General features: G+C 39.5%; 1 protein-coding gene across 4 annotated transcripts in view; it reads right to left on the reverse strand.

The window, feature by feature from the left end:
• The window catches only part of Cht10 (Chitinase 10), a 230,269-nt gene that overhangs the window by 53,367 nt on the left and 154,835 nt on the right, over nt 1–22,067 (reverse strand). For all 4 annotated transcript variants that reach the window (XM_070101974.1, XM_070101973.1, XM_053797031.2 and 1 more), the window contains 6 exons: nt 18,106–18,296; nt 17,580–17,817; nt 12,413–12,592; nt 10,433–10,644; nt 8,667–8,802; nt 3,259–3,401 (listed from right to left, as the gene is read on the reverse strand). In XM_070101974.1, the coding sequence (XP_069958075.1) occupies nt 3,259–3,401; nt 8,667–8,802; nt 10,433–10,644; nt 12,413–12,592; nt 17,580–17,817; nt 18,106–18,296 (1,100 nt within the window). The remainder of the gene's footprint in view (nt 1–3,258; nt 3,402–8,666; nt 8,803–10,432; nt 10,645–12,412; nt 12,593–17,579; nt 17,818–18,105; nt 18,297–22,067) is intronic.

A 22,067-nucleotide genomic window follows, 5' to 3' on the forward strand; every position in this document is an offset into this window, starting at 1 on the left:
GAGAGAGAGAGAGAGAGAGAGAGAGAGAGAGAGAGAGAGAGAGAGAGAGAGAGAGAGAGAGAGAGAGAGAGAGAGAGAGAGAGAGAGAGAGAGAGAGAGAGAGAGAGAGAGAGGGGGGAGGGAGGGAGGGAGGGAGAGGGGGGGGGTTTGCAAGATTTTGTACGAGGCACAAGTACGCTCACACCTTGAGTATGCTCCACTTTCTTGGTTCACCTGCCCCCCTTCTCATCTGTGACTGCTTGACAGAGTAGAGAACAGAGCAAGACGTCTCATCTCTCACCAGGACCCATCCTGAATAGATCTGTCACTTCAGCAGAGCCTTCAACATAGGAGGGATGCGGGTGGCCTTACTGTTATGTACAAGGCCAATATTGTAAAAGTCCCACACTTGGATCCACTTCAAGGACAGCGTGAAGCAAGTTTCTATACCACAAGACGGGCAGAAAGCAGCAACTTCACTCTGGCTGTACCCTTCTCCAGAACATCACTTCATCTGAGATCATTTATTCCCAGGATGACTCGAGTCTGGAACACATTTGTACAGCATTATGATGTCAACGAGATAAAGTCAATTGATCAAATGAAAATGCTGGCCCACAGATGGCTCCAACTTCCTTCTGTTCCCTACTTGTATGTCTCATAACAATAAAAATGCTTTCAAATGAGCTGATGTAGGTAACAGCTCTTAGCTTGTCAATAAAGTTAGGAATCCTTAACCTGTAAATAGCTTGTCAATAAAGTTAGGAATCCTTAACCTAACCTTGTCAAACCCTGTGCAAAAAAAAAAAAAAAAGATTCATGTGAATCAATGGCAGTGACAGAACCATGGGGGCTTCATCCCCCATGGTTCGGGAGGGGTTTAGGATATTGGCAGTTTGGAGGGACTTCTAAACTGTCATATCTGAGTGCTTCTGCAAAGACAGTGATTATGTATGAGTGAGGTGAAAGTGTTGAATGATGATGAAAGTATTTTCTTTTTGGGGATTTTCTTTCTTTTTGGGTCACCCTGCCTTGGTGGGATACGGCCGGTGTGTTGAAAGAATAAGAAGAATTATAATAATAATAATAATAATAATTATGTACACACACACATGCCCACCATGGAAGTATTCATGTACACAGGTTTACACACTCAGATCTCCACATGTATTTAGATTCAGCATTTGCCTTTTAAATGTGAAGCTCTCGCTTTACATGGCGAGGGTCTGGGTTCAATTCCCAGCGAGGATAGAAATAATGGGAGTGTTTCCTTACACCGGTTCTCTATGTTCACCCATCAATAAAATGGGTACCTGGGAGTTAGTCGACTGGTGTGGGTCACATCCTGGGACAAAACTGATCTAATATGCCCGAAATGCTCTGCATAACAAGAGGCTTTCTATATCGTAGAATGCCACTGATGTCAGCTAGGCCTGTATACCATGTACATTTTTTTTTTTTTTCAACAAGTCGGCCGTCTCCCACTGAAGCAAGGTGACCCAAAAAAAGAAAGAAAATCCCCAAAAAGAAAATACTTTCATCATCATTCAACACTTTCACCACACTCACACATTATCACTGTTTTTGCAGAGGTGCTCAGAATACAACAGTTTAGAAGCATATACATATAAAGATACACAACATATCCCTCCAAACTGCCAATATCCCGAACCCCTCCTTTAGAGTTCAGGCATTGTACTTCCCATTTCCAGGACTCAAGTCCGGCTATATAAAAATAACCAGTTTCCCTGAATCCCTTCACTAAAAATTACCCTGCTCACACTCACACAGGTCGTCAACCACCTAGATACCCATCAATTACACAACCCAAAGCAACACGGGATTAGAGCAGGTTGTTCCTGCCTGTCCTACTTCCTGGACCACTATGACATGGTCCTGGATGCTGTAGAGGATAAACAAAATACAGATGTAGTATACACAGACTTTACAAAAGCTTACAACAAGTGTAACTATGGTGTAATAGCGCACAAAATATGTGACAAAGGAATAACAGGAAAAGTTGGTAGACGGATCTATAACTTCCTGACAAATAGAACACAAAGAGTAACTGTAAACAGAGTAAAGTCCCAGACAGCTACGGTGATAAGCTCTTTTCCACAAGGCACAGTATTCGCCTCCTTTCTATTCCTCATCCTCATATCTGACACAGACAGAAATGTAAGCCATAGCTCCATGTCATCCTTTGCAGATGACATCCGGATTGCCATGGCAGTGACCTCCATCAAAGACACTGCAAGACTCTAAGCGGACATAGAGCAAATCTTCAAATGGGCCACTCAAAACAATATGAAGTTCAACAAGGAGAAATTTCAACTACTCAGATATGGAAAACGTGAGGAAATTAAAAATGTATCAAGGTATATGACAAATTCTAACAATACAATACAGCAAAAAAGTAATGTGAAGGACCTGGGAATGATAATGTTGAAGGATCTCGCCTTCAAAGACCACAACAATGTATCTACCGCATCTGCTAGGAAAATGATAGGATGGATAATGAGAACTTTCAAAACTAGGGATGCCAACCCCATGATGATTCTCTTCAAATCGCTTGTTCTCTTTAGGTTGGAATACTGCTGTACACTAACGGCTCCCTTCAAGGCTGGTGACACTGCTGACCTGGAGAGTGTACAAAGAACTTTCACAGCACACAAAGTACGATAAGGCACCTAAATTACTGGGAGCGGTTGAAGGTCCTTGATCTGTATTTTCTGGAATGCAGGCAAGAGAGACAAATGATAGTATACACTTGGAAGATCCTGAAGGGATTGGTGCCAAACCTGCACACGAAAATCCCTCCATATGAAAGCAAAAGACTTGGCAGGAGATGCAACATTCTCCCAATGAAAAGTAGGGGTGGTAGGAGTACACTGAGAGACATCACAATAAGTGTGAGGGACCCAAGACTGTTCAACTGCCTCCCAGCATACATAAGGGGGATTACCAATAAACCCTTGACTGTCTTCAAGAAGGCATTGAACAGGCACCTAAAGTCAGTACCTGACCAACCGGGCTGTGGTTCTTACATCAGTTTGCGTGCGGCCAGCAGTAACAGCCTGGTTGATCAGACCCTGATCCACCATGAGGCCTGGTTTCAGACTGAGCTGCAGGGATGTTGACCCCTGAAACCCTCTCCAGGTAAACTCCAGGTCTCCAGGTTTATTCAGCCAGTGACTCCTCTTGAACAAGACTGCAACACACCTGACCCAAACCTACACTACTCTGTTCTCCCTACTTCTCTCTGCCACACCCACTTACCATGTTGAAGTAGTCGTAATCGTCTTCAGGGTGGTGGTACATTGGAGCAACATGGCCAGTTTTCTTGTCCCAGTGGCCATGGAAGTCATAGGTCATGACGGCAATCCAGTCCATATACTGGTTTAGAGTTGGCACATCGTAGCCTGTGACAAGTGATTATGGTATTAGATTACAGACTCAGAAATACCAGCTTGACCTCAAGATAACACTCCAATATGCTCCCTGATACTGGAGAAGAGATTTTTCACTCAAATAATTGAAGATATTATCCCCTTTCTTGGATCAAACCTGATTACATTCCACCCCCCAGGTACTGTATAACTCTCAATAGAATTAGCGATCTGTGAATGTAATAAGTAGATCATCAAAAGACTATAGAAAGAAAACAGAATTGAGAGTGGGAAAGCCAATGACACATTTTAAATGAAATCCTATAGGGTTAATATTCAACTTGGGAGTTTTGCACTAAATTTAAACAAAGCAACAATTATAAAAAAAAGTCCACATTTTTTGAATAATTTCCACTATAAAAAATATGAACCTACCAAACATACACAAAAACACTACGTATTAAAAATCAGATGTATTAATAAACATGATAAAAAAAATTAACAAATTATGAGGAAATTGGCTGTTTTTCTTTATTCAAGTCCATTACTGTAATCGTCTTTATGGATGAGAAATCTGTTTTCATTGTTCTGGGATAATTGCTAATGGATTAGAACACTGGCATTTTTTTAACTGCTTGTGGACCATGTGGTGATCAAACCCAGGACTGGTGATCACTGGATTATCAGATACATGTAATTGATAATTTACACAAAATTGTCGCACTACCTAAAGTCATACCTCAGCAACAGAAGCCAATATGTGTACACAAATGGGGCAAACTCTTCAGCACAGCCAATTACAGTTGGTGTTTACCTGGAGTTTACCTGGAGAGAGTTCCGGGGGTCAACGCCCCCACGGCCCGGTCTGTGACCAGTCCCACAGGGAAGTGTCCTAGGCCCTCTTCTCTTTCTCATATACATAAATGACCTACCAAATGCATCGCAACTACTCAAACCCACACTATTTGCAGATGACACTACATACGTCTACTCTCACCCGAGCCCAGTCATGCTAGCCAATACTGTAAATACCGAATTACAGAAAATATCAACCTGGATGAGGACCAACAAACTTTCTCTAAACATTGACAAAACCTACTACATTCAGTTTGGTAACAGAGCTGCAGATGTGTCTCTTAACATAATGATAAATGGATCACCTATCACAAAACTCACAGAGGGAAAATTCCTAGGAATCCACCTTGATAAAAGACTCAAATTTCAATCACATATACAACAAATTTCTAAAAAAATTTCCAAGACCGTAGGCATACTATCGAAGATACGGTACTATGTTCCACAGTCAGCTCTCCTGGCCCTATATCACTCACTTATTTACCCCTATCTCACCTATGGAATTTGTCCATGGGGCTCAAAAACAATAAACCATCTCAGACCACTAATCACCCAACAAAAGGCTGCAGTCAGAATGATAACAAATTCCCACTACAGACAGCACACTCCACCAATATTCAAAACTCTAAACCTACTCACAATACAAAACATCCATACTTATTACTGCACCTACTACATACATAGAACACTTAACTCTGACATAAACCCTCCCCTCAAACATCTCCTTACCAACCTCAACAGAACACATGACCATAACACAAGACATGGATCACTCTTTGATGTTCCTCGTGTCCATCGCACGCTATGCAAAAACTCAATGCACATAAAAGGCCCTAAAATCTGGAATTCATTACCTGTGAATATAAAAGAAACACTGTCTGTTTATAAATTCAAGTCTCTTCTCAAAAATCACTTACTCACCCACAACTAAATAAATACTGAATAATTGTATCTCATATATGTCTCATTATTGTATCTCATAAATGCCAGCCTGTGACCCAGTCAAACTTTGTTACTATTTAACTTCATTACCTAACAGAATACTCCATTCTACTGATTACACAGCAACACAGTAAATGACCATATGACCTGTCTTTGTAATACTCATTTGTACTAAATTGTTATCTGTTTTACAATAATTTTTGTACCACTGAATACATATATCATTGCTTAGTTAATCTTAAGTTAATTTTAAGCCTGCCCATAATGCTATGCATTCAAGTGGCTTTGGCATGCTGCATTTTACTGTATTCTTTTGTACTTCACTGTATCTTGTTCAAATTAATAAATAAATAAATAAATAAATATTATCAACTGCATAAACACCTCAATTACTGGGAGCGCTTGAGGTTCCTAAACCTGTATTCCCTGGAACGCAGGCAGGAGAGATACATGATTATATACACCTGGAAAATCCTAGAGGGACTAGTACCGAACTTGCACACGAAAATCACTCACTACGAAAGCAAAAGACTTGGCAGACGATGCAACATCCCCCCAATGAAAAGCAGGGGTGTCACTAGCACGTTAAGAGACCATACAATAAGTGTCAGGGGCCCGAGACTGTTCAACTGCCTCCCAGCATACATAAGGGGGATTACCAACAGACCCCTGGCAGTCTTCAAGCTGGCACTGGACAAGCACCTAAAGTCGGTTCCTGACCAGCCGGGCTGTGGCTCATATGTTGGTTTGCGTGCAGCCAGCAGTAACAGCCTGGTTGATCAGGCTCTGATCCACTAGGAGGCCTGGTCACAGACCGGGCCGCGGGGGCATTGACCCCCGGAACTCTCTCCAGGTAAACTCCAGGTAATTACTGTAACTAACTGAATATCAGTATTGAAAAATAAATAAATGAATAAAAGTTTATCCTATCAATAAATGAACAGTAGTGTACAGTACACACACAAAAAAGTTTTACAGAGTACAGGCACTCCTCACTTAATGACCAAGTCCTCTCATGGAAGGTTCCTTGATGTTGGTGAGGGGCTCTTGATTTAGGGAATTGAATCTGTGCTCCAGTTCCCCGAGTTAAGCCTGAATGCCTTCCACATCCCCCCCCTGGGCGCTGTATAATCCTACGGGTTTAGCGCTTCCCCCTTGATTATAATAATTAATGACCAAGTTCAGTTCCTACAACTAGGTCGTTAAGTGAATTGGTCGATAAGTGAGGAGCCACCCCTTACTGATATTTCATGCATAATGTACAGGTGAACCATCTTTAGATATTTTATTAATGTTACCTTTGCACCATTTATAAAATTTTAAGTAAAGAGTTTTTATGAGGATAGTGAGGCTCAGGTTAGGGTGTGTAGAAGAGAGGGAGAATACTTCCCGGTAAAAGTAGGTCTTAGACAGGGATGTGTAATGTCACCATGGTTGTTTAATATTTTTATAGATGGGGTTTTAAAAGAAGTAAATGCTAGGTGTTCAGGAGAGGGGTGGGATTAAATTATGGGGAATCAAATACAAAATGGGAATTGACACAGTTGCTTTTTGCTGATGATATTGTGCTTATGGGAGATTCTAAAGAAAAATTGCAAAGGTTAGTGGATGAGTTTGGGAGTGTGTGTAAAGGTAGAAAGTTGAAAGTGAACATAGAAAAGAGTAAGGTGATGAGGGTATCAAATGATTTAGATAAAGAAAAATTGGATATCAAATTGGGGAGGAGTATGGAAGAAGTGAATGTTTTCAGATACTTGGGAGTTGATGTGCTGGCAGATGGATATATGAAGGATGAGGTTAATCATAGAATTGATGAGGGAAAAAAGGTGAGTGGTGCATTTAGGTATATGTGGAGACAAAAATACATTATCTACGGAGGCAAAGAAGGGAATGTATGAAAGTATATTAGTACCAACACTCTTATATGGATGTGAAGCTTGGGTTGTGAATGCAGCAGCGAGGAGGCGGTTGGAGGCAGTGGAAATGTCCTGTCTAAGGGCAATGTGTGGTGTAAATATTATGCAGAAAATTTGGAGTGTGGAAATTAGGAAAAGGTGTGAAGTTAATAAAAGTATTAGTCAGAGAGCTGAAGAGGGATTGTTGAGGTGGTTTCGTCATTTAGAGAGAATGGATCAAAGTAGAATGACATGGAAAGTGTATAAATCTGTAGGGGAAGGAAGGCGGGGTAGGGGTCGTCCTCGAAAAGGTTGGAAGGAAGGGGTAAGGGAGGTTTTGTGGGCGAGATGCTTGGACTTCCAGCAGGCGTGCATGAGCATGTTCAATAGGAGTGAATGGAGACGAATGATATTTGGGACCTGATGATCTGTTGGAGTGTAAGCAGGGTAATATTTAGTGAAGAGATTCAGGGAAACCGGTTATTTTTATTATAGCCGGACTTGAGTCCTGGAAATGGGAAGTACAATGCCTGCACTCTAAAGGAGGGGTTTGGGATATTGGCAATTTGGAGGGATATATAGTGTATTTTTATACGTATATACAGTACTTCTAAACTGTTGTATTCTGAGCACCTTTGCAAAAACAGTGATAATGTGTGAGTGTGGTGAAAGTGTTGAATGATGATGAAAGTATTTTCTTTTTGGGGATTTTGTTTCTTTTTTGGGTCACCCTGCCTCGGTGGGAGACGGCTGACTTGTTAAAAAAAAACAAAAAAAACCTTCTAAACTGTTGTATTCTGAGCACCTTTGCAAAAACAGTGATTATGTGTGAGTGAGGTGAAAGTGTTGAATGATGATGAAAGTACGTATTTTCTTTTAGGGGATTTTCTTTCTTTTTGGGTCACCCTGCCTCGGTGGGAGATGGCCGACTTGTTAAAAAAAAAAAAAAAAAAAAATGTTTATGCAGTAGTGTACTGTATACTGTAATAAAGTGAATAGAGAAAATCAGCTCTAATATACCATACCGACTGGTCAGAGAGCTGGTCATAAGTCTGCGTGGTCATTCAACAGGTAGGCTGTTAAGTGAGGAGTGTTTGTACATTAACCTGATTACCCAAGGATGATACAGGTACAGAACATGTAGTGATGTGCTGTACAGGTACTCACACTAGCCCAGGAACATATTAAAATTCAAAGTTTAATACTACTATATATGCATCGCTATCGCACCATCATAAGTTGAACCATCGTAAAGTGAGGAGCATCTGTACTGCACATATTATGTTGTCTTCTTGTAATCACAAGTGAAACCTTATTCTTACGACAAAACCAGAAAATGTTGATATTCTTTCTTCATCTTCTAATATATCAGATATAACCAAGACCAGTAACTTTGGGAGAGTGTAATTCTGAGGTTTTCCATCAAAATTTGTACTTTTGGTTTCATTACCTTAGGAAAAAATTCTCTATCATTTCATAAGAATTTTTTTTATGGGGAAAATAAAATTCTTTGACCCTGAGAGCAATTCTCAGATTAGGGAGGTCCCGACCCTGAAAGGGTTAAGTCATGGAATTAAACAATCTGTTTCAAGAACAACTTGCTTACCTGCATCAATGACCTTTTTGCTGGGAGAGACAGCAGCAGACAGGAGGAGGCCATGGGGCTTGAAAGCTTGGCTCAACTCCTTTACCCACATAGCAAAGGCTTCCTTGTCTGATGCTGGACCCTTGTTACAGTCAACCTGAAATACAACTATTTAACATACTTGTCCAATATTATCTACTTTTTGGACAAGCTTTAGCTTGCCCAAAATGCTTTCCATTACCATGGGCTTTCAACACGCTCTGAAGTATCACCAATTTCTGTGTAAACAATGTATCATGTTGGAATAGACCTGTATTGTATTGTGTACTCCATTGGTAACAACCTCAGCTCACACACTGAGGTCTGGGGATCAATCCCCAGTAAGGGTGGAAACATAAGGACATGTTTCCTTAAGACATCTGCTGGTCATGTTCACCTATTAGTAAAACAGGTAACCTGGGTGTTAATCAAGTGGTGTGGGTCGCATCCTGGGAAAAAAATTGACCTAATTTGCCCAAAATGCTCTGCATAACAAGGGACTTTCTATATAGTAGTACGTATGTCTTCGATGTCAGCTAGGCCTGTATACTTTGTACATGTACTTGTAGAAATAAAGTAATCTTTTATTGCAGTTTCATAAACTACAATTCAACCTCTTTCAACTTATCAAATACAGTTTTTAATTTTTAGTGAATAATCTTGTAATTTGCACCTTAAATGTTATTTTTAACTTCCTGTCAACACTGTGCTTTGTACTGATGCTAACTCACTTAGCCAAGTGGTGAGAGTTGTGTCTCTCATGACACCAACAAGAGTTCCAATCCATTTCTAAAATTTAAAAACTTTTATATAGTATCATGTACTAAAAACAAAAGTATGACAACTTCACAGCTATGTTAATTAACTTTAAGTTTGCTCAAAATGTTCTGTATATACAAGGGCTTTTGGCATGTACACCCAACTATTATATTTCTTTGTACAAACATGTATCATGTCCCAGTGGGAGACAGCCAACTTGTTAAAACAAAAACAAAAAATCAACAACAACAAAAATTAATATTATTATGTAGTCTCTTAGTTTTAAGTAGTAACAGTCGTAGCCTAAGTCTGCCCAAAATGCTTTGTACATGGGCTTTCAAATTATTGTACTATAGCTATGTACTGTATTTTTATTACTGTATGAAATATCTAAATATGTTTACCTCACTTATTTTATGCAAAGGGAATAAAAAATAAAGCCACTAAATCAGTTTCATTAACTGAGAATGATTCCCATGTTTTGGCTGAAATGTCACAGACTTAACAGTGTATCAGCAAATTGTATTCTATTCTCCATATACCTCCCTTCTTCCTTTCTCTTCTCCCTCCCCTCCTTCCTTTCCCTTCTCCTTCCCTCCTTTAATTTCTCTCCTCTCCTTCCTCTCTTCCCTTCCTCTTGTTATTCTTTGCTCCCTCTTTCCTCTCTCCTTTTTTCTTCCAGCCTTAGATCTCTGCCACCATTTCTTCTCTTCTCTTTTCCACCCTTCCCTTCCCCTCTCCCTCCCTCCTCTCATTTCTCTCATCTCCTCTCCTTCCTTCCCTTCCTTCTGTCATTCTTTGCTTCCTTCTCTCTTTTTCCCTCCATCCCTAAATCTCTGCCTCCTTTCCTTCTCTTCTCCCTCCCTTTATTCATTTCTCTGCTCTCCTTCCTTCCCCTCCTCTTGTTCTTCTTCACTCTCCCTTTCTTCTCTCTTTTTCCCTCCATCCCTAAATCTCCGCCACCTTCCCTTCTACTCTCTCTCTCTCACCTGCCAGCACACTGGGTACTCCCAGTCCAGATCAAGACCATCGAAGTTGTGCTTTTTGATGAAATGAATGACATGGTCAATAAACTTGCGGCGGGCCGCTGGCTTGTTCACCAGACGGCTGTACTTGTCACCTGCAGAGTCATTCCAGCCACCAATAGCAAGGGTTACCTTAATACCTCTCTTCCTCAGGTCAGTCACCTTCTGGTAGAACTCTGCCACAAGTAAAGACACGTACTGAATACAGGGTAGACTCGAGGTAAACACAAGGTAAACATGAGTTAATTTAAGGTGAAAACATGAGATAAAAGTAAACTCACGGTATAAATATGCAGCAAAATAATTTCAAGAGAGGCAGGAGTTGAATACAAGGTAAACAAAATATGTAGCAAGCATAAGAAACACAACAAATACAAGAGCTACACTTCAGGTTAAAACATGTAGTAATCATAAATAAATACTAAACAAGCAGGAGGTAAACACAGTAATACCAAGGTAGAACATGCAGTAAACATCTTAATATCAATGTTTTTATTAATATTATTATTAGAGTCATGGAAAAAAGTTTTACAGTAGAAAAAAAGGTTTCCTATACAGTTGAACCCCAGAATTCATAATCTTCATAATATGATTACACTGTACATGCTGTACAAGATTTTAAGTGAAGGTAATTTTGTGGATTACAGTACTGTACTTGAACTATTCATAAGTTTTTTCACAATGCCCAGTCTCATTTTGCTTCGCAAATGACCATTAAACTGAAAATAAACCATAAATTTCATTCAAAATTTGCTCATTTTATTTTTCCAGCCCATATCTGTTTTTTTTTCCTGTCATTCTTTATGTAAAGATTAAAGTAAATATGACAAGAAAATGGAGTTTTTTGGAAAGATTATTGTACTGTATATGTGAAATCCTAGGTAGTAGGTTGGTAGACAGCAACCGCCCAGGGAGGTACTACCGTCCTGCCAAGTGAGTGTGAAATGAAAGTCTGTAATTGTTTTACATGATGATAGGATTGCTGGTGTCTTTTTTCTATCTCAAAAACATGCAAGATCTCAGGTACATATTGCTACTAATACTTACACTTAGGTCACACTACACATGCTTATACAGGCATATATATATACACCCCTCTGGGTTTTCTTCTATTTTTCTTACTAGTTCTTGTTTATTTCCTCTTATCTCCATGGGGAAGTGAAACAGAATTCTTCCTCCATAAGCCATGCGTGTCATAAGAGGTGACTACAATGCCAGGAGCAAGGGGCTAGTAACCCCTTCTCCTGTATATTTTACTAAATGTAAAAGGAGAAACTTTTGTTGTTCCTTTTGGGCCACCTTGCCTCAGTGGGATATGGTCGGTGTGTTGAAAGAAGATATGTGAAATATAAAGTAGGAGAAATTTCAATAATTTAGATATATGAAATTTTGTATTAGATACTAAACAAAGTCTAGGAACTTTACCTTCCAGAATTATGGTGTTCAACTATACAGTGGACCCCCGGTTTACGATATTATTTCATTCCAGAAGTATGTTCAGGTGCCATTACTGAACAAATTTGTTCCCATAAGGAATATTGTGAATTAGATTAGTCCATTTCAGACCCCCAAACATACACGTACAAATGCACTTACATAAATACACTTACATAATTGGTCGCATTGGGAGCTGATCGTAAACCGGGGGTCCACTGTATTGTTGTTCTTTTCTCTCTCTTTTGCCCTGACTCTCTCCTATTCATATTCTGACTCTCTCTTTCCTTTACTTGGAATCTATCCCCTTGTTTTTCCTGCTTTCTTTTGCTTTGACTCTCATTTTATTCTGCTATGACCTCCCTTTTATTTAGATTATCTCCCCTTTCATCTGCTTTAATTCTCTCTATTTCTCTTGTTTTACCTCCTTTCCTTTCTCCTATTTTGACTTCCTCCTCATCCTCTTGCATCACCACCTATTACAACCACCACTTCCATAAGTGAACTCACGGTTATCGAAGTCAGCCCAGGTATCGTGCGGCTTGATGACTAGGTTGGAGTAATCGAGGACAGCGAACCCATACACAATATGGGTGCACAAAGTGGGATCAATGTCCTCTGGCCTATATTTGCCAATGCCAGGCCTGTACCATGCCCAGTTGGTGAAGTAGCACACCACTTTGTAGTCACCTGGGAAAAAAAAAAGGAGAGGGCTCAATAGTTAGCTAAAATCTCATTGATTTTTATGGTTTGGTATCAAAAGTGATATATATTTAACCAGATTAATAACAGAATTGCAAATATGAACTCATTAAGATTCTTTGTACTTGTACATTCTTCATCATTTTGTAGGTTCAGAAAGGAATTTCCAGAGCCTATTTTTTCAGTGGGTAAATGATGGTATAAGTTGACCTCATCTTCACTAACAATGATGATCTGATAAGAAATGTCACCATATCAAAAACAATATACTCAGATCACAACATAATTGAGGTTCAGACATGTATGCGCGGAGCCCCAGACCGACATAATGAGATTAGTCACAAGGGAGCATTCACCAAATTCAACTTCAATAACAAAAACATAAAGTGGGACCAAGTAAACCAAGTCCTAACCGATATAAGCTGGGAAGATATACTAAGCAACACAGACCCCAACTTATGCCTAGAACAGATTAACTTGGTGGCACTCGACGTACGCACAAGGCTTATTCCTCTAAGAAAAAGGAGGAGTAGATGTAAAATAGAAAGAGACAGGCGCTCCCTTTACAGGCGACGGAAAAGAATAACAGAGCAGCTAAAAGAGGTCAATATATCTGAAATGCGTAGGGAGACACTGGTCAGAGAAATAGCAAACATTGAACTTAAGCTAAAGGAATCTGATAGGAGTCAGGAATCACGGGAAGAACTAAAAGCCATAAATGAAATCGAAAGGAACCCAAAGTATTTCTTCTCTTATGCCAAATCAAAGTCGAGAACAACGTCCAGTATTGGGCCCCTACTTAAACAAGATGGGTCCTACACAGATGACAGCAAGGAAATAAGTGAGCTACTCAAGTCCCAATATGACTCAGTTTTTAGCAAGCCGCTAACCAGACTGAGAGTCGAAGATCAAAATGAATTTTTTATGAGAGATCCACAGAATTTGGTTAACACAAGCCTATCTGATGTTATCCTGACGCCAAATGACTTCGAACAGGCGATAAATGACATGCCCATGCACTCTGCCCCAGGGCCAGACTCATGGAACTCCGTGTTCATCAAGAACTGCAAGAAGCCCCTATCACAAGCCTTTACCATCCTATGGAGAGGGAGCATAGACATGGGGGTTGTCCCACAGTTACTAAAAACAACAGACATAGCCCCACTCCACAAAGGGGGCAGTAAAGCAACAGCAAAGAACTACAGACTGATAGCACTAACATCCCATATCATAAAAATCTTTGAAAGGGTCCTAAGAAGCAAGATCACCACCCATCTAGAAACCCATCAGTTACACAACCCAGGGCAACATGGGTTTAGAACAGGTCGCTCCTGTCTGTCTCAACTATTGGATCACTACGACAAGGTCCTAGATGCACTAGAAGACAAAAAGAATGCAGATGTAATATATACAGACTTTGCAAAAGCCTTCGACAAGTGTGACCATGGCGTAATAGCGCACAAAATGCGTGCTAAAGGAATAACAGGAAAAGTCGGTCGATGGATCTATATTTCCTCACTAACAGAACACAGAGAGTAGTAGTCAACAGAGTAAAGTCCGAGGCAGCTACAGTGAAAAGCTCTGTTCCACAAGGCACAGTACTCGCTCTCATCTTGTTCCTCATCCTCATATCTGACATAGACAAGGATGTCAGCCACAGCGCTGTGTCTTTCTTTGCAGATGACACCCGAATCTGCATGACAGTGTCTTCCATTGCAGACACTGCAAGGCTCCAGGCGGACATCAACCAAATCTTTCAGTGGGCTGCAGAAAACAATATGAAGTTCAACGATGAGAAATTTCAATTACTCAGATATGGTAAACACGAGGAAATTAAATCTTCATCAGAGTACAAAACAAATTCTGGCCACAAAATAGAGCGAAACACCAACGTCAAAGACCTGGGAGTGATCATGTCGGAGGATCTCACCTTCAAGGACCATAACATTGTATCAATCGCATCTGCTAGAAAAATGACAGGATGGATAATGAGAAACTTCAAAACTAGGGATGCCAAGCCCATGATGACACTCTTCAGGTCACTTGTTCTATCTAGGCTGGAATATTGCTGCACACTAACAGCACCTTTCAAGGCAGGTGAAATTGCTGACCTAGAAAATGTACAGAGAACCTTCACGGCACGCATAACGGAGATAAAACACCTCAATTACTGGGAGCGCTTGAGGTTCCTGAACCTGTATTCCCTGGAACGCAGGCGGGAGAGATACATGATTATATACACCTGGAAAATCCTAGAGGGACTAGTACCGAACTTGCACACGAAAATCACTCACTACGAAAGCAAAAGACTTGGCAGATGATGCAACATCCCCCCAATGAAAAGCAGGGGTGTCACTAGCACGTTAAGAGACCATACAATAAGTGTCAGGGGCCCGAGACTGTTCAACTGCCTCCCAGCATACATAAGGGGGATTACCAACAGACCCCTGGCAGTCTTCAAGCTGGCACTGGACAAGCACCTAAAGTCGGTTCCTGATCAGCCGGGCTGTGGCTCGTACGTTGGTTTGCATGCAACCAGCAGTAACAGCCTGGTTGATCAGGCTCTGATCCACCAGGAGGCCTGGTCACAGACCGGGCCGCGGGGGCGTTGATCCCCGGAACTCTCTCCAGGTAAACTGGTAGTGAGAATGACACTATGCTTGCTGGGAAATATATTATGAAGTTCATAATATCATGTATATAAAATCACAAAGCTACATAGTCTTGTAAGGCAAATCTCACTTGCAACCCTTCTTTTGACTTTTCTTGGTCCTAAACTTAGGATGCTCAACTGACTTATAGGACCATGTATATGTGTATTTTTGTACATATCCATAAATTCCAGTCAAGGATGAAAAGTTTTATTAAAGGTTTCCCTACAAACACAGTACTTTTCTCACTTGCTTTTCAGTAACTGATGTGCAATTATCAAAGTTTCTTAGAATAAAATGGCACAATACTGTGACTGAAACAATACATAAATAATTCGCATATTCTCCTATGTGCGGGTTATTTGTGTGAAGTTTCTTGAATTTTTGTCACTGAAACCAAACTTAGAGTTGTTTACACGACAGATATTTTGAGTTTAATTAACCCTTTCAGGGTCCGTCCCGTGATCTACGGCTTTAAGTTCAGGGTCCAAACCGTAGATCTACGTCATGAGCTCAGCTCACTCTGATAAACTATGAGTGGTACATTTGGGCCTAGATATGAGAGAATACATCTATGTGGCATGTGTGCACCACATAAAACAAATCCTGCAGCACACTGTGTATAATGAGAGAAAAAAAAAACTGAGACCATGATTTTCGATTAAAACAGTGACTTTGTAGTGTTTTTCGTATGTTTTTTATAGTTGTATTTGTGATTTCGTGATCTCATTTGATAGAATGGAAGACATATTACAGTAATAGAGATGATTTTGATTGGTTTTAGCACTGGAAATGGCTTGAAACTGAGCTCAAAGTAGCAGAAATGTTAAATTTTTGCCAGTGTTCAAGAGTAAACATATGATCTCATACGTCTAATACACGTCAGCTGGTGGATCTAATATACATTCACAAATGTGGTGATGATATTTATACAATTATTACAATATTGTATAACAGTAAATCTTCTATTTTTTGGTGTGAATAAAAATTCATTATGTGAATAAAAAATCAAAATGGAATTTATTTGTAATGCCTCAAAACGTAACTAATGAACAGAGGAAATGTTAGTTTAGTGCCAGGAATGCCTACATTGTTTATACTGGACCCTATTTTGAAATTGGAATATTTTGAACTTTGTGTTTAATTGGCCAAATTACCAATTTCCGGTCACTTTATTTTGAAGTTGAAACAGTTGACTTGTCGATTTCTTGTGCTCAATCAATAGAATAGAAGTAATACTAGTGAAATAGCTAAGAATTTGGTCGATGGGAATAATGTAATTGGCCTAAAATGGGAGTCAAAGTCGGCAAAATCGCCGATTCGTAAATATCGCTGACACATCAAAATTCGCAAGAGCATAATTTCGTCAATTTTCCATCAAATTTTGTACTTTTTGTTTTATTACCTTCACAAAAAGATTCTCTACCATTTCATAAGAAAAAATAACAATTTTTTTTTTTTTAAATTCTGACACTGGGGCACCACTTCAGATTTTGACCTTGGACCCTGAAGGGGTTAAGGTGATTGACTCATAAAAGGCTTATGGTGAAAGTTTCAAGTTTAATATCTTTATAATGCACCCCATACCCATCTTGTGGGTGGTAGTCAAAAACATTACAGAGGTACATAATGGGTCCAGGGACTGGGCCCCAAAATTGTGAATAAATTTTAATGGTTCCTGCAACGACATCATTATGTGGTGTGCAGATTCTCTGCTTTTAACTTTCACTAGAAATTCTCAAGTCTGAGAAAAATTGCAAACCTTTTCCCTTCTATGAGCTGAGAAAATTAGCAGAAAATATTCAGAGCAAGTTAAAGTTATCATTACTTTTACAGCAAGTAATAATCATTTTGCTTTGAAGTCAGGCATAATTCCAGTGAATGATATTTTTTTTTAAATGACAAGTTAAAGGAGGGGTTTGGGATATTGTCAGTTTGGAGGGACATCTAAACTGTCGTATCTGAGCGCCTCTGCAAAGAGAGTGATTATGTACGAGTGATGGTGAAAGTGTTGAATGATGATGAAAGTTTTTTCTTTCTTTTTGGATCACCCTGCTGGGTGGGAAATGACCGATGTGTTAAAAAAATTACTATTTACTATTTTATTTGTTAAATGAATAAATAATAACAAATATTTAATGTTCATACTTAAAAACCTGTTTAACAGTGTTACTTGCTTAGCCTAACAATTTTTTCTTGACATGCCACTGGTATATAGTACACCAATGTAAAAAAAAATACTAACTGTATAAAGTATACATGTATACACCAAAGGAATAGTGGTATGTACCCAGTCAGTAAGTAAAAAAATTAAAACAGCTCACCTGAAAGCCCTCCACTGCTTCCTACAGGTTCCAAGCCAACATGACTGGGCATATGAGGATCCTCGGGTGGGGGTTCTGGGTTCTCAGGTGGTGCTGGGGGCTCCTGCCCTGGGAATCCTGGGTGAGCTTGTGGTTTTGTGGCGGTTTCTGGCTTAGGCCACTGATGACCGGTCGTAGGAGGGGGTCTGGGTCTCTTTGTGCACTTGACATTTGTTTTCCAATCACAATTATTATTCTCCTGTTGTGGGCAGAAGAATGTGCCAATTAAATTTGAAGTGTAACCCTTTACTTGGAAATGAGCTACAAAATTGTAAGAACACAATTGCAAACAAACCACAGAATGGGAGAGGATTGAACCAGAGTGGCTTATGCACTGGCCTGGAGTTTCAGGACTCACTTGCCATGGGTTCATCCCTGCCTGTTCTGTGGTTTGGAAATGAGCCATGTATATAATGGTGACCTTCAAAGAGCAGTACATATAATGTGTATGGGTAATTGGCAAAAAAGATACTGTACAAATACTGACCTTGCTCCATGAAGTACCCGGAGGACACTGCACACGCTGCCAGGTGCCATGGAGGCAGATCAGGTAGTAGTCACAGTCCTGGGGGTCAGCCATTATGTTATCACCCGCTGAGCATGGCAGACTGACATCAGTGGGCCGAGGCGTTGACAGCTTACTTGCAGGGGGGGGCTCAACCTCAATTGGACGTATAGCTGAGGGAATGGAAAAGACGCACACGCCACATCACCCCTGCTACTAGGGTAAGGAGGCCAGGTCACGCTCGCTAGAACATCACATTTTATCCTTTAATCCAACATTTACTGAACCCTCCCCATCACCTCAATTCTCCTGCACAGATACAAGCTAAAATAAAAATAAAAAAAAAATTCACTTGTCACTTTCCTGATTCCTTCATCTGTCATAGGAGGGCAAGGCATAGTAGCCCCTGGGTGAGATACTTGACTTCTTTCAGGGACTGAGATGGAGCTAAATCTCTCATGAACATACCGTATAATGGGGCAATTATTCCATGTGAGGGGTAACTGTACGACCACCTAAAAGCGCCCAATTACCTGAGTAGTTCCCAAAATATATGCTACTATTTGACGGGTATACAGATTCTAGATATCTATGTTTTTGTAAGTAATTCATATTTTGGAAACTATGCAAATAATGGACACTTTTCAGTGGTGGCACAATTGTCTCCAATGTAAGGTGGTCAAGTGAGAGAGCATATCATAACACATCTGATACATAATATCTGAAGTAACCCTGAATGACACTAAAATAACCTATTCCGGTAGTCCTGAGTAGCACTAGAATTACCCTAAAAATTATTTTGGGATGATGAGCATCACCCAGCCATAATGCAAGCATCTTTCTATAGTCCTGCCTCCTGGTTTTTCTTCCAGCATGTACTAAGTTAAACATTACTACTCTCACTATTTTTCACAACTATTGTACCTGAAAAAAATTTACAATTATTTATATATTATATATCTTCATTGTTACACTGTATGTACAGGAAACCACAATGAATACACAATTAAAATGTTCTCTAAGTTGTTTTGTCAGATGTAATGTTAGGAAGACTTTGGTGGAAAAAATACTTGACATAACAAATATGTCAAGAATACACATACAGTATGTACATATAAACAAATACTTATATACACATACATACATACATATATACACATACATACATTCATATATACATATACATACATACATATATACACATACATACAAATACACAAATACATACATATATACACATGCATACATATATACAAATATAAATAATATATATTTTATTATTTTATTTTATTATCACACCGGCCGATTCCCACCAAGGCAGGGTGGCCCGAAAAAGAAAAACTTTCACCATCATTCACTCCATCACTGTCTTGCCAGAAGGGTGCTTTACACTACAGTTTTTAAACTGCAACATTAACACCCCTCCTTCAGAGTGCAGGCACTGTACTTCCCATCTCCAGGACTCAAGTCCGGCCTGCCGGTTTCCCTGAATCCCTTCATAAATGTTACTTTGCTCACACTCCAACAGCACGTCAAGTATTAAAAACCATTTGTCTCCATTCACTCCTATCAAACACGCTCACGCATGCCTGCTGGAAGTCCAAGCCCCTCGCACACAAAACCTCCTTTACCCCCTCCCTCCAACCCTTCCTAGGCCGACCCCTACCCCGCCTTCCTTCCACTACAGACTGATACACTCTTGAAGTCATTCTGTTTCGCTCCATTCTCTCTACATGTCCGAACCACCTCAACAACCCTTCCTCAGCCCTCTGGACAACAGTTTTGGTAATCCCGCACCTCCTCCTAACTTCCAAACTACGAATTCTCTGCATTATATTCACACCACACATTGCCCTCAGACATGACATCTCCACTGCCTCCAGCCTTCTCCTCGCTGCAACATTCATCACCCACGCTTCACACCCATATAAGAGCGTTGGTAAAACTATACTCTCATACATTCCCCTCTTTGCCTCCAAGGACAAAGTTCTTTGTCTCCACAGACTCCTAAGTGCACCACTCACTCTTTTTCCCTCATCAATTCTATGATTCACCTCATCTTTCATAGACCCATCTGCTGACACGTCCACTCCCAAATATCTGAATACGTTCACCTCCTCCATACTCTCTCCCTCCAATCTGATATTCAATCTTTCATCACCTAATCTTTTTGTTATCCTCATAACCTTACTCTTTCCTGTATTCACCTTTAATTTTCTTCTTTTGCACACCCTACCAAATTCATCCACCAATCTCTGCAACTTCTCTTATATATATATATATATATTATATATATTATATATTATATTATATATATATATATATATATATATATATATATATATATATATATATATATATATATATATATATAAATATATATATATATATAAATATATATATATATATATATAAATATATATATATATATATAAATATATATATATATATATATATAAATATATATATATATATATATAAATATATATATATATATATATATATATATATATATATATATATATATACAGTGGACCCCCGCATAACGATGGCATCGCATAGCGATTTTTCCGCATAACGATTACTTTTATCGCAAAATTTTTTCCCCGCATACCGATTAAAAACCCGCATACCGATTTTCGTCCGAGACGCGTCCAATGTGCCCTCAGCCAGCCTCACATGTGCCGCTCCGTCCCATTGTTTACCAGCCAGCCTCCGCGGTAACATCCAAGCATACACTCGGAATATTTCGTATTATTACAGTATTTTCGGTGCTGTTTCTGGAAAATAAGTGACCATGGGCCCCAAGAAAGCTTCTAGTGCCAACCCTGTGGTAAAAAGGGTGAGAATTAGTATGGAAATTAAGAAAGATTTTGAAGGGTTTGGGGCTAACCCTGAGAAGCCTATGCCAGTTGTGGAATCCATTGTGCCTACTTCAAAGATTAAGGAAATGTGTGCACAGTGGGTTGAACTGCAAACCTTTATAGATGAAAATCACCCTGACACAGCTGTTGCAAGCCGTGCTGGTGACTATTTCAATGACAATGTTGTGGCCCATTTTAGACAAATCGTAAAGGAACGGGAGGTACAGAGCTCTATGGACAGATTTGTTGTGCGACAGAGGTCCAGTGACTCTCAAGCTGGTCCTAGTGGCATTAAAAGAAGAAGGGAAGTAACCCCGGAAAAGGACTTGCTACCTCAAGTCGTAATGGAAGGGGATTCCCCTTCTAAACAGTAAGAAGATAATGCTCTCCCCTCCTCCCATCCCATCAATCATCACCAGATCTTCAATAAAAGTAAGTGTCATTTAATTGTGCATGCCTTTTTCAGTTTGTGTGTATTAAAATTAACATTTCATGTGGTAAAAAAAATTTTTTTTCATACTTTTGGGCGTCTTGCACGGATTAATTTGATTTCCATTATTTCTTATGGGGAAAATTCATTCGCATAACGATTATTTCGCATAACGATGAGCCCTCTTGCACGGATTAAAATCGTTAACCGGGGGTCCACTGTATATATATATATATATATATATATATATATATATATATATATATATATATATATATATATTTATATATATATATATATATAAATTATATATAAATTATGGGGAATCAAATTCAAAATGGGAATTGACACAGTTACTTTTTGCTGATGATACTGTGCTTATGGGAGATTTTAAAGAAAAATTGCAAAGGTTAGTGGATGAGTTTGGGAATGTGTGTAAAGGTAGAAAGTTGAAAGTGAACATAGAAAAGAGTAAGGTGATGAGGGTGTCAAATGATTTAGATAAAGAAAAATTGGATATCAAATTGGGGAGGAGGAGTATGGAAGAAGTGAATGTTTTCAGATACTTGGGAGTTGACGTGTCGGCGGATGGATTTATGAAGGATGAGGTTAATCATAGAATTGATGAGGGAAAAAAGGTGAGTGGTGCG

Source organism: Cherax quadricarinatus, chromosome 79 (genome assembly GCF_038502225.1).
Source record: "Cherax quadricarinatus isolate ZL_2023a chromosome 79, ASM3850222v1, whole genome shotgun sequence".
Taxonomy (NCBI): Eukaryota; Metazoa; Arthropoda; class Malacostraca; order Decapoda; family Parastacidae; genus Cherax; species Cherax quadricarinatus.